At 52.1% G+C, this 12657-nt stretch overlaps 1 protein-coding gene across 1 annotated transcript; it reads right to left on the bottom strand.

The window, feature by feature from the left end:
- Positions 269-12631, bottom strand: POLR2F (RNA polymerase II subunit F). The gene is made up of 5 exons (XM_003481541.3): positions 12500-12631; positions 10746-10815; positions 5424-5554; positions 914-985; positions 269-450 (listed from the first exon to the last, which is right to left on the bottom strand). Exons 1-5 carry the CDS (start codon positions 12517-12519, stop codon positions 360-362), a joined length of 384 nt encoding a protein of 127 aa, XP_003481589.1. The 5' UTR covers positions 12520-12631; the 3' UTR covers positions 269-359.

The raw sequence follows: 12657 nt of genomic DNA on the forward strand, positions 1-12657 counted from the left end.
TTGGGGGTTTCCGTGGCAACCAGCTCCCTGGGCACAAAGGCTCTTCTGTCTGCCAGGAAGGCAGCTGAGGTGTCTCCTGCCGCAGCCTTTGCTCTGGTGGACAGCAGCGAGATGGAGGGAGGGACGGGGGAGCCCCAGGAGACCAGGGCCCCTGGTGCTTCCTAAAGGGCTGACAGTCCCGGGGCCACTGGGATGGGCGCACCCTCCAGGCAGCAGTGCTGTGTCAGGGAAGGAGTGGGCGGGCTCACAGACAGCTGGAGGCAGAGGGGGCTGAAAGGTTGAAGGGTTTATTATTTACACGCGTAAAGAAGGTGAGACTGAACACTGGGGCGAGGCACCGTCAGGAAGGTGACTGCAGCTCAGTCGCTGATGATGAGCTCGTCCACCCCCCAGTCTTCATAGCTCCCGTCAGGCAGGTAGCGGCGGATGATGATGGGGATCTTTCGGGCCCTGCGGCGGCGAGAAGTCAAGGTACGTGAGGGCTGCTGACCCCGCTCTGCGGCACAAGGACGGGCCATGCGGAGGACGCGAGGCAAGAGACGTCTCAGGAGCATCCTCCTGCGACCACGGGGGCCCCGGGCAGGACAGGGATCACCACCCAAAAAGCTCCTGCGTCGCTGAGCAGGGACGGTGGGTCTGGAAGGGCTCCGCCCTCCCGCGGCTGAAGCAGGAGGGAGAGCGGAGGGCTGCGCAGTCGGAATGGGGCAGTGCTGACAGACAGGCGGGGGCCACGCCTCAGCCATGTCCTCCCCTCCCCCCTGGCCGGCGCCCTCCCCGTCCCCCTCCCGCCAAGGGCAGAGCCCGAATAAGAACCACACCTCCCCAGCAGGGAAGCGGGGAGGGGAGTGCAGCAGAGAACCCAAGGGGTGGCCCCTGGGCTCTGGAGCAGTGAACCGGGACCTGGACGACTTACTTGAGCTCTTTCATGGCGATGAGCAAGGGATCTGTCTCCCCCTCCAGCTCCACCATCACGGGGGCACACATCCTGCAGGTACAGGGACAGGTGTTGGGGGTGACTACAGACACGGGGAGAAGGGCCCAGCACCAAGTCGGGGTGAATGTGGTCAGCACACCAGGCCTCACCCAGAAAAGGCACCTGCCAGGTAGGTGGGCAGGGAGCGGCGGTTCAGGGGCACCGACAGTGAGGGTCCACGGTGGGAGCCAGCAAACCAGACTGACCCTTCGCCTCCAAGGACAATGTTTTTCTCCCAATCTCAGCATCCTCATTTGAAAATGAAGACAAAGAGTTCCCATCATGGCTCAGCGGTTAATGAACCCGACTAGGATCCATGAGGTTGCGGGTTCAACCGCTGGCCTCACTCAGTGGGTTAAGGATCCAGTGCTGCCATGAGCTGTGGTGTGGGTCGCAGATGTGGCTTGGACCCTGCGTTGCTGTGGCTGTGGCGTAGGCCAGCAGCTACAGCTCCAATTCGACCCCTAGCCTGGGAACCCCCATATGCCGTGGGGGTGGCCCTAAATAGCGAAAAAGATAAATAAATAAAAAAGAAAGAAAGAAAGAAAATGAAGACAAAAAGGCCTACACAACAGTGACGGTGAAACTCTACAGGCTAACAAGCAAAGACTCATACATGCCATCTGCTGCCCTCAGCCCTTCACCTAGATTATTTCATCTGAGCCAAGTCCTACTGGTACTTCCATTTTATTGACGAGGAAACTGAGGCACAGAGAGGTCAGTAACTCGCCCAAGGCCACACAGCCAGTAAGTGGCAGAGCCAACATGTGAACCCCAAAGGCTCCCCCTTACTGTGCTGTAACACCTCCCGCTAAAAGCTGGAGACCTTGAATGGAAGGTATCGTGAAAGGGTCAAGTGTGAGCCTTCATCACTGGGCCCTCTGACATTCATCATGTCAGCTCCCCTGCCAAGGATGTTCCCCAGAGCCCATCACAGACTCCTGGGCCCGCGGCCACAGCAAAGCATTCCAGCACAAAGGACCAGCAGGTGCAAAAGCTCCCCCTTCTGACTCTTCTAACACAACCCCCCGGCCCTGCCTCAGGGCCCAGCTCACCTCATCTTCCTTCTGTCCTGGCATCAACCCCCACAAGGGGCCTGCTCCTCTAGCCGTTAAGGGCCTGCTTACGACCCTTCCGTGACACCCCACGGCCATCAGGCAGAACCCCAGTGGCTCCTGCTCACCTTCTCGGGCTGCTTGCCGGCATTGACGCTACCTTCCAGCACACCAGACTACGTCCATTCCCTGGACAGCCTCCGGTTTCCCTTCTGCATCCTTGTACAAGCTCCTCCTCTCCCTAACAGCCCGTAAGATTCAAATGTCTCCACTCCAGAAATCACTTGCTGAATCCTCAAGAGTCCTGACTGGTTTTACACACACTTCTCTTGGCACCAGTATCACTACACTGTGCCTACTTGTCTGAAGTTTTCCAAATTAGACCTGGTGGCCCAGGATCCCATGTTCTAGCATAATACTTGGCTCACAGCAGAGGCTCTAAAAACAAACAGGCACAAACAATGCCAGTTCTAGGCCCACTTCCTCCAAGAAGCCACCCTTACTGATCCCAGCTTAAGTTCACATGAATGGGTCCCCATTCTGCTAAGTGTCGAAATTACTAGGAGAGCATATGCTAAATGTACAGGTTCCCAGGTCCTTCCCCAGACCCTCTGAACAGACTCTAAAATAACCTTCCAATTTCGTTACTAAATATTTTGATGTCTGTTACTCCCAAAGCTTGAATACATCCCGAGGGCAGAGAGCGAGTGTTTAACTTTCCCTGTATCCTCTCTCAGCAAGTATACAAACTTCCCCCAAATTTAAAGCTTTCAAGTATGTGGCAAAATGCTTTCCCTTATCTGCTCATGCCTTATTTTTTTCAAGACACAAATAATTCACGAGCATTGACTTATTCAGCCCGACTCCCTGCGTGGCAGCGTGAGAGCAAATGCCCTCAGGGAAGCTGTCTCTCATCCAGCCGCCAGGTGGTGCTCATGAACGGGAGTCAGACTTCACCCAAACCCTATCCCAGAAACGTTTGTTCAGCATCTACTAAGTGCAGACGGCAGGCCCAGTACTGGAGATAAGCTCCAGCTCCGGATGTCCAAGGGCTTACAGCAGCCAGGGAACCATCAGAGAGCATCCTGGCCCTTCATGGGAAGGAGCACTACAGACCCAAATAAGCTGGGCCGAGCTGGGCCTTGCTCCCCAAGAAAAGCAGGAGGCTGGGACTTGACAGTGTCCTGAACGCCTGCCTCCCGATTTTCAAGTGCTCCACATTGTCCAATAACACACGCCCATCTGCTGAACTTGTCACTCACAGCACCAGTGACATCTTTTCCAGCCTTGTGCCCCAAGCTACTGCCATTCCCCCACCACAATCCACACGTGGCAGCCTCCACGTGGAATTTTCCGGGTGCTATTTCTGGCACCTGGGATACTGCCAATCCCACTTCACTCTAATCCAATCTCTTCATGATGCTTCCCTAGTCACCCCTGCCATTACTCCCTGTCTCCTTTTCTGTTTCTTTTCTAAAGCACCAATTCCCATCAGTCCTGGGTCTGGGTACTTGGAGCAGGTCCATCTCCCCATTCAGACTGTAAGCACCTGGCAGACAGGGGGGACTGTGTCTTTTTTTTTTTTTTTTTTTTGCTTTTTAGGGCCGCACCTGCGGCACATGGAGGTTCCCAGGCGAGGGGTCGAATTGGAGCTACAGCTGCCAGCCTACGCCACAGCCACAGCAACGCCAGATCCTTAACCCACTGAGCGAGGCCAAGGATCGAACCCGAAACCTCATGGTTCCTAGGCAGGTTCGTTTCCACTGCGCCACAATGGGAACTCCATGGAGGAGGACTATGTCTTTAATCATTTCTGCAGCCCCAACAGGTGCAAGCACACTATCTTATTCAATGTTGAAAGACTTTAACTTGCAAACAGTCTGTCTGTTTGAAAAATAATCTGCGAACTGTTCTTCCTGCCAGGTCATGGTTAGCAGACGTGAGCACTGCCCAATCACCGCTCTGCAATGATGGAAAGGTCCTCTCTACGCACTACCCCTTACAGTAGCCACAGGGGGCTGCTGGGCACAGGAAATGTGGCTATCGAGACCACCCAAACACTGAGCTTCTATGTAGTTTTACTTAATTCAAAGGTAAATGGCAGACGTAGCCCACGGCGACCATAACCAGTGGTGCGGGCCTAGAGGGTCCTGAACCCAGCAAAACTAAAATCAGCATGCAGCAGAGTGCAGCTCTAACTTCACCCAGAGCAGCAAGGAGGGCCACCGGGCTGGCAGGGGACCTGCTCCTGCCCAGTGGGCGAGGAACAGCACGGCCCACCAGGAAACCCTCATGGTGGTCACCTTCATGCCACAGGACCCGAGTGTCTGAACAGCTGGGGCGGGATGTGCGGACCGAGCATCACCGCTCCTCCAGCACGGGCGGCTCCACACTTCCGGCCCCGGCCCTCCCTTGGAGCCTCTCTCCACTACTCCCTCCTCGAAGCACCCCCTCCTCTAGGTACCCACCATTTCCCACAGCAGCTTGTGAGAAGTTGGGGTACAGCTCCTTCCCTCGGCCTCACATTTCCCCGAGGAGGACCTTCCACGAGAGCAGCAGTGACAGGCCTGCCCCCTCTCTGTCCTCCCCCTTGCTCCTTGCCAGGATGGAGGAGAACTCATCTGACGGGGAGCCTGCGGAGAAAAGCAGGCATCCCTGACCCGGTCTCTTGGAGGGGCCCTGCTTCCTCAAGGCCGCCTGCCTGCAGAGAGGGCACTTTCGGATCTGCTCTCCACGATGCCATGACCTGAACAGGCAGGCTCACCCCTGCAGACACGGCCTCGGGATGCCTGTATCGCCTGTGGCTGGCGGGATGGACACGCAAGCACCACACATTTTGCTCCCCAGCTGTCTATGCGCTGTCTCCCAAGGCCTGTTATTCTTCACCTGGTTTCAAGCTCGGGAGAGGTTTCAAACCCCCAAACCTCCACTGCGACTCTGTGCTTTCACCTCCCTAGCACGGCCTCCACACGAGGGGAGGGCTCTCCCACTCCTCTGGGCCGACCAGAGGCCACGCCGGTCGAAAACCACCTTAGGCCCAGGGGCTGCTGCTGCAGCTCCCCAACTAACCAGCCCACAATGGTCTGCGGCTGACTTTATTTATATTTGCACCCCTAACGGACAGGCAATCATCAAGTGCTGTGTTCTTACGGCTCTCCTTCCACTGCACTGTTATTTGACGTCTCAGATGTTTCTGTCCTACTGCTCCACTGGATCACAAACTCCCGGAGGCCGGGGTCCAGCACAGTGCCCGGCACGCAGGGACAGCACCCCCTGGCTGAGCCTGTGAGAGGAGGGAGGGTCTGTTTTCAGGTGCCAGGCTGGACCGCATCAACAGCTCGGAGGCCCCCCATGGCCTGACCCACAGAAAAGATGGTTTAGAGGTGCACACTCACGCGATCTGAAGGGCTCGGGTGCCCAGCACGCGGGCTCGCTCGTACTTGGTCATATACGGCGTGGTGATTCGCTTCTGGTTGGCCTGCGGCCGCTCTCCAGAAGGGAGGATCTCAACGTTCTCCTGGCCCTCCTGGACACCAAGGCAGAAAAGAGGGACAGTCTCAGAATGCGTCACTGGGGTGAAGGGAGGAGGACAACGACAATGATGACAACGTGCATCACACCACTGCTGGTTACGCACAGCGACCATGCAACTGCCTTAACAGCGCCTCATTTCATCCTCACAATAACCTCAGGAGGTGGCGTCACAGTGCCCATTTGAGAGGCTGGAGAGTGAGCTAACTTGGCCAAAGTCTCAGGCCTAGTGCAAGAGAGGAATCCCGATCGGGATTCCAAAGCCAGCTCCCTCATCCGGAAGAGAGTCGGCCCATACACAGAAGTCCTTGAGCACAGACAACAAACCACCCTAAGCACGAAGGGAACACGCACCCTGTCTTTCTACCTTCCTATATTTAACCATCAAGCATCTGTCACGTGCCAGACACCATAACAGGTACTGAGACAGAAAGCTACAAGTCTGTGCTCTCAAAGAATTCGGTGTGCAGAAAAGATGAAAGTACACAAACTCCAAGGGCTATAAAAGGTGGAAGTGTGACACGGACCTAACAAGAAGGTGAGGGCCGACCACCTCACACTGGGGGTTGGGAAGACAGGCCGGATGAGACTTGGGCTAGTTTAGAAAGATGAGTAGGAGTTGCCAAGCTAACGAGGAAGGAAAGGGCATTTCAGGCAGGCTGAATCGCATGTGCACAGACACAAAGGAGGGAGAGAATATTCTAGGTTTGGACAACTAATTGTGGAATATGATTAGAGCAAAGGTGTATATGGGGAGCTCCCCTTGTGGCTCAGTGGCTTAAGAACCCAACATAGTGTCTGTGAGGATGCAGGTTCAATCCCTGTCCTTGCTCAGTGAGTTAAGGATCCAGAGTTGCCACAAGCTGTAGTGTAGGTCACAGGTGTGGTTCCGATCCAGCGTTGCTGTGTGGCATAGGCCAGCAGCTGTATCTCTGATTTGACCCCTAGCCTGGGAACTTCCATTTGCTGCAGGTTCAGCCATAAAAAGAAAGGAGACCAAAAAAAAAAAAAAAAAAAAAAAAAAGGTTATATACGGAGGGGAATACATTCTTTTTTTTTTTTTGTCTTTTTGCCTTTTCTAGGGCTACTCCTGCGGCATATGGAGGTTCCCAGGCTAGGGGTCTAATCGGAGCCGTAGCCACCGGCCCACACCAGAGCCACAGCAGCACAGGATCCAAGCCACATCTGCGACCTTCACCACAGCTCACGGCAACACCGGATCGTCAACCCACTGAGCAAGGCCAGGGATCGAACCCACAACCTCATGGTTCTTAGTCGGATTTATTAACCACTGAGCCACAATGGGAACTCCAAAGAGGGGAATAAATTCTATAATAAAGAATTAAGATGACATGAACAAATGCTCAACATCACTGATTATTAGAGAAATGAAAATCAAAACAACCTCAAGATAACACCTCACACCAGTCAGAACGGCCACTGTTAGTAAGTCCACAAATAACAAATGCTGAAGGGGGTGTGGAGAAAAAGGAGCCCTCCCGCACTGTTGATGGGAATATAAATTGGTACAACCACTATGGAGAACAGTATTGAGGTACCTTAGAAAACTATACATAGAACTACCATATGATCCAGCAATCCCACTCCTGGGCATATACCCAGACAAAACTTTCCTTGAAAAAGACACATGCACCCGCATGTTCATTGCAGCACTATTCACAATAGCCAAGACATGGAAACAACCCAAATATCCATCAACAAATGATTGGACTACGAAGATGTGGAATACTACTCAGCCATAAAAAAGAACAAAATAATGCCATTTGCAGCAACATGGATGGAACTAGAGACTCACACTGAGTGAAATAAGTCAGAAAGAGAAAGACAAATACCATATGATATCAATCACTTATATCTGGAATGTAATGCAAGACACAAATGAACCTTTCCACAGAAAAGAAAATCACAGACTTGAAGAACAGACTTGTGGTTGCCAAGGGGAAGAGGGAGTGGGATGGACCAGGAACTTGGAGTTAATAGATGCAGACTATTGCCTTTGGAATGGATTAGCAATGAGATCCTACTGTGTAGCAGTGGGAACTACGTCTAGTCACTTATGATGGAACATGGGTAATGTGAGAAAATAGAATGTATACATGTATGTGTGACTGGGCCACCTTGCTGTAGAGTAGAAAATTGCCAGAACACTGTAAACCAGATATAATGGAAAAAAATAAAAATTATATATATAAAAAATCATTTTATATATATACTAAAAAAAAAGAATTAAGATGGAGTTCCCGCTGCACCACAACAGATCAGCAGCACCTCTGCAACACCAGGACACAGGTTCGATCCCCACCCAACACAGTGGGTTAGGGGATCTGGCACTGCTGCAGCTGCGGCTCAAATCTGATCCCTGGCCTGGGAACTCCATATGCCGTGAGGCAGCCAAGAGGGAAAAAAAAAAAAAAAAATCAACAAATATGTATTGAGTGCTTACTATAACATGTCAGATAAGTATTCTAAATGCCCAGGCTAGACAGACAAAATTCTTTCTCCCGTGTGTAATTTATGTTATAATAAGATGAACTAAACAACAACAAAAATTAATAAGTAAAATGTGTAGCATAAAAACAGAAAGAGGAGTTTCCGTCATGGCTCAGTGGTTAATGTTAGTATCCATGAGAACGAGGGTTTGATCCCTGGCCCCACTCAGTGGGTTAAGGAGGATCTGGGAGCTATGGTGTAGGTTGCAGACGTGGCTCGGATCCTGCATTGCTGTGGCTGTGGCATAAGGCGGCAGCTTCAGCTCCAACTGGACCCCCTAGCCTGGGAACTTCCATATGCCATGGGTGCAGCCCTAAAAAGACAAAAAAGAAAAGAAAAGAAAAGAAAAAAACAGAGAGAGGAGTTCCTTTATGGTGCAGCAGGTTAAGGATCTGGCTGCTGTGGTGGACATTAGATCCCCAGGCCAGGAACCTGCACATGCTGCAGGTGTGGTCCGTAAATAAATAAATGAAAACAAAAGACAGGGAGTGTCAGGGTGGGGGTTTGGAGGAGGGGGCAAATGCTGCAACGTTAAACACATGGTGAGGGAAGACCTCAATGAGGTGACATTTACCAAAGACCTTCGGAGGTGAGGAGCAGGTCACGTGAATATCTAAGGGAGAGTGTTCCTAGAAGAGGGAACAGCATGCTCAAAGGTCCTGAGCTGCAGTCTCCCTGGCACGATAGGGACAAGAAGAGATAAGGTCACAGAGGGAGCAGGTACCCAGATCAAGGAGAACCTTGTACATCTTTTTGCCATTTATTCTGAGTGAGATAGGAAGCCCCTGGACGCAGGCTCTGAGCAGAGGAGAGACAAAGTGACTTAAGATTTAAAAGGAGGAGTTCCCATCGTGGCCTAGCAGAATCGAATCTGACTAGGAACCATGAGGCTATGGGTTCGATCCCTGGCATCACTCAGTGGGTTATGGATCCGGCGTTGCTGTGAGCTGGGGCATAGGTTAAAGACACGGCTCAGATCTGGCATTGCTCTAGCATAGGCTGGAGGCTACATCTCTGATTAGACCCCTAGCTGGGAACCTCCATATGCCGTGGGTGCAGCCCTAAAAGGACAAAAAAAAAGGATTTAAAAGGATCAGGAGTTCCTATCATGGCTCAGTGGTTAATGAATCTGACTAGCTTCCATGAGGACACAGGTTCGATCCCTGGCCTTGCTCAGGGGGTTAAGGATCCTGTGTTACTGTGACTGCAGTGTAGGCCAGGAGCTATAGCTCTGATTTGACCCCTAGCCTGGGAATGTCCATATGTCACAGAAGCAGCCCAATAAAGCAAAAAAAAAAAAAAAAAAAAAAAATTTAAAGGAATCAGTGTGGATGCTCTGTTGAGAATATACTGTAGAGGGTAAGGGCCGAAGCAGACAGACCCTTTAGAAGACCAACAGCAATCAATCATGTAAGGAGGTAAAAAGGACAGCTCTGGCGGCAGCAACGCAAAGGGCAGACTGAAGCAGGAAAACTGGTAACACAATTTCTGTAGGAATGCGGGTGAGGAGCACGGAGGATCTAAACCAGGCTGAGGCAGGAGGAATGGAGAAAGGGAAACAGGGCTGAACCACACATAGGAAGCAGAATCCACGGGACAGGAATGAGGGAGCAGAAGGGTGGAGAAGGAGGTTTCTGACACAGTGTACTGCTATCCCAGAGGGCGAGGCAGAGGAAATCCTGAAGGAGAGGCTTCGGCTTCCAGCCTAAACTAACACACAAGCATCCCCATCCATCGGTCACACAGGACACAAAGCCCCACTTTAGCCATGAAGCTAGTAACTCATTCACCAGAAACTCGTCTTCCTCGGCATCTCCCACTTTCTCAGCCCACATCCAATCTACCAAAATATCTCTTGCATCCGTTTTCTCATCTCCAGCAGTATCAGCACCCAAGTGCCAGCTACAGGTCTCACCTGGAGGTCCGTGAGAGCTCCTGAATTGGCCTCTCCTACTGTTGCTCCTCCCCAAAGTATTCCTTTTTTTTTTTTTTTTTTTTGCCTTTTTGCCTTTTCTAGGGCCGTTCCTGCGACACATGGAGGTTCCCAGGCTAGGGGTCTAATCAGAGCTGTAGCAGCCGGCCTACGCCAGAGCCACAGCAAGGCAGGATCCGAGCTGCATCTGCAACCTACTATCACAGCTCACAGCAACGCCAGCTCCTTAACCCACTGAGCAAGGCCAGGGATCGAACCTGCAACCACTGAGCCACCACGGGAACTCCCCAAAGTGTTCCTTTAAAGTGTAAACTGGACCATGCCACTCCCCAGCTCAAAACTTGTCCGTGGCTTCCCACCACCTGCAGGCTACAACATCCTGCCTGACCTTGGCCCTTACCTCTCCAGCTTTATTCCAGGTCACTCTCCCCCTTGCTCTTTATGTAGCCCCACCCTGCAGCGCTCCTGGTACACAATAAACATTCAACACATGTTTGCTCAATGAATGAAGGGGATATTTCACCTGTCAGTAAACTAACCACCCCAGAAGCTACAGGCTGTGGTCCAAGTGGACAAAATCCTTCAGGCCCACCCTGCGGGCCACCTCCACCACCCAGGACTAGACCTCTCCTCACTCTAACTGGCCTCACTACAGACAAGAAGCAGATGCATTCAGTCATCACTGGCCGGGCTATCTGGCAACTTGGGCTGCCGAGAGGAGAGCCCAAGGCTAAACACTTACCTCCTCGGCATTTTCCAAGTCATCTAGCCCTTCGTCCTCCTCCACATCGTCAAAGTCATCGCCATCAAAACTGTACAAGAAGAAAGCAGAGCATCACTTACAAGAATCAAAGAGGGCATAGATCTGATAAGCAGGAGGTGCTCAATAAATATGCACTTACTGAGTAAATCATTTTATAATAATAATTTATTAAGTCATTTGATGTCCTCAACTTACTAAAACAAAGCTTCCTTTTCTTTTCTTTTGGTTTTGTCTTTTCTAGGGCCACACCCGCGGCACGTGGAAGTTCCCAGGCTAGGAGTTTAATCAGAGCTGTAGCCACCAGCCTACACCAGAGCCACAGCAATGCCAGAGCCAAGCCGCATCTGTGACCTACACCACAGCTCATGGCAACGCCGGATCCTTAACCCACTGAGCAAGGCCAGGGATCAAACCTGCAACCTCATGGTTCCTAGTCAGATTCGTTAACCACTGAGCCATGACAGGAACGCCAAAGCTTCCTTTTCTATTCCCTCCAGAGCCCTATTTCCATGCCCCCCTGTGGGAGAAAAATTCATGAAAGAGTCGTCCATCTTCGCCATTTCCAATTCTTCTCCTCACATTCTGTCATCATCTCACTCCCAAAGACTTTCAGCTCCTTGGCTCCACCAAAACCACTCCTTTCAAGTTCATCAATGATTTGCACGTTGCTAAATCCACTGGTCTATTCTTGTTCTCATTTAGCCTGATCTGTCAGGTGGCACACCGAATCACTCCCTCTCACTCAAAACACTCTCCACTGGAGTTCCCGCTGCGGCGCAACAGGACTGGCAGCATCTCTGGAGCACTGGGACACAGGTTCGAGCCCTGGCCCGGCACAGTGGGTTAAGGATCCAGCACTGCTGCAGCTGTGCCATAGGTCACAACTGTGGCTCGGACCTGATCCCAGGCCCAGGAACTCCAGATGCCACAAGGGCGACCAAGAAAGAAAGAAAGAAAAGGACACCTCGCGGTCTTGGTGTTCCCCCGCCTCACAGTGGCTCTTTCTCAGCTTCTCTTCCCTCCAGGCACTCCACAGTTAGGATGCTCTGACGCTCATTCATCTCCTCTTCTCTACTGACCACCCACCCCCCTGCCGCCTCCCCATGATCGCCCCCTCTCTTAGCTTTGACTAATACTCTTATGCTAAAGACGCCTCTATTTTTGTCTCTCCTCCACACATTCAGGGAATCTTTCCGGTTCTAGCTTCAAAATAAACCCAGAAATCAAAACCACTTCTCACTACCTCTACTACGATTACCTAGTACAAGTCACTCCTTTTTTTTTCCTGGATTACCGCAAGCCTCCCAGACTTTTACCACCTCAAGTCTCCCCAGACCCTCCGCTGGGTTTCTTTTACATACTTCGTGCAATTCACACGACCCCTGCAGTATCCGTCTGTGGGCCTGTCCCCTTTTCTAGAAAGGGCCCCCTACCTGAAGAGCAGGAGCTATGCCTAATTCACCTCAGTAATTCCAAATCAAGAGACAGAGCCCGACTCCGTGAAAGTTTGTGGAAAGATACCACGTTCACTGATTCTCTCCGGATCCTCAAACTGGGGCTTTTCTTGGCCCAGCCTGTGACCAGGTCTAAGCTCCTGGTCCCCCCGCCTTTCCCTTCTTCAGCTCCGCGGGCCCCTCAATACCCCCAGTCCCCTCACGCATTGCCCCTCGGTTAACGGCTCCTTAACCTCCTTTGACCAGGCTCGGCAAAGCTCACTTTGCTCCCGCACTCACTTGTCCTCGTTGTCAGACATGACGCCCGCGCCGCAGCTCCCTGGTTCTGCGCTAAGAGTCGCGCGGAGACCCGCAAACTGCGCGCCTCCGCCACGAGCTGCGCCACGCGCACTCTGCGCCTGCGCTGTGACCTAGAGGCAATTGCTTCCGGGAGGATC

The sequence above is a fragment of the Sus scrofa genome, chromosome 5 (assembly GCF_000003025.6).
Source record: "Sus scrofa isolate TJ Tabasco breed Duroc chromosome 5, Sscrofa11.1, whole genome shotgun sequence".
Classification (NCBI taxonomy): Eukaryota; Metazoa; Chordata; class Mammalia; order Artiodactyla; family Suidae; genus Sus; species Sus scrofa.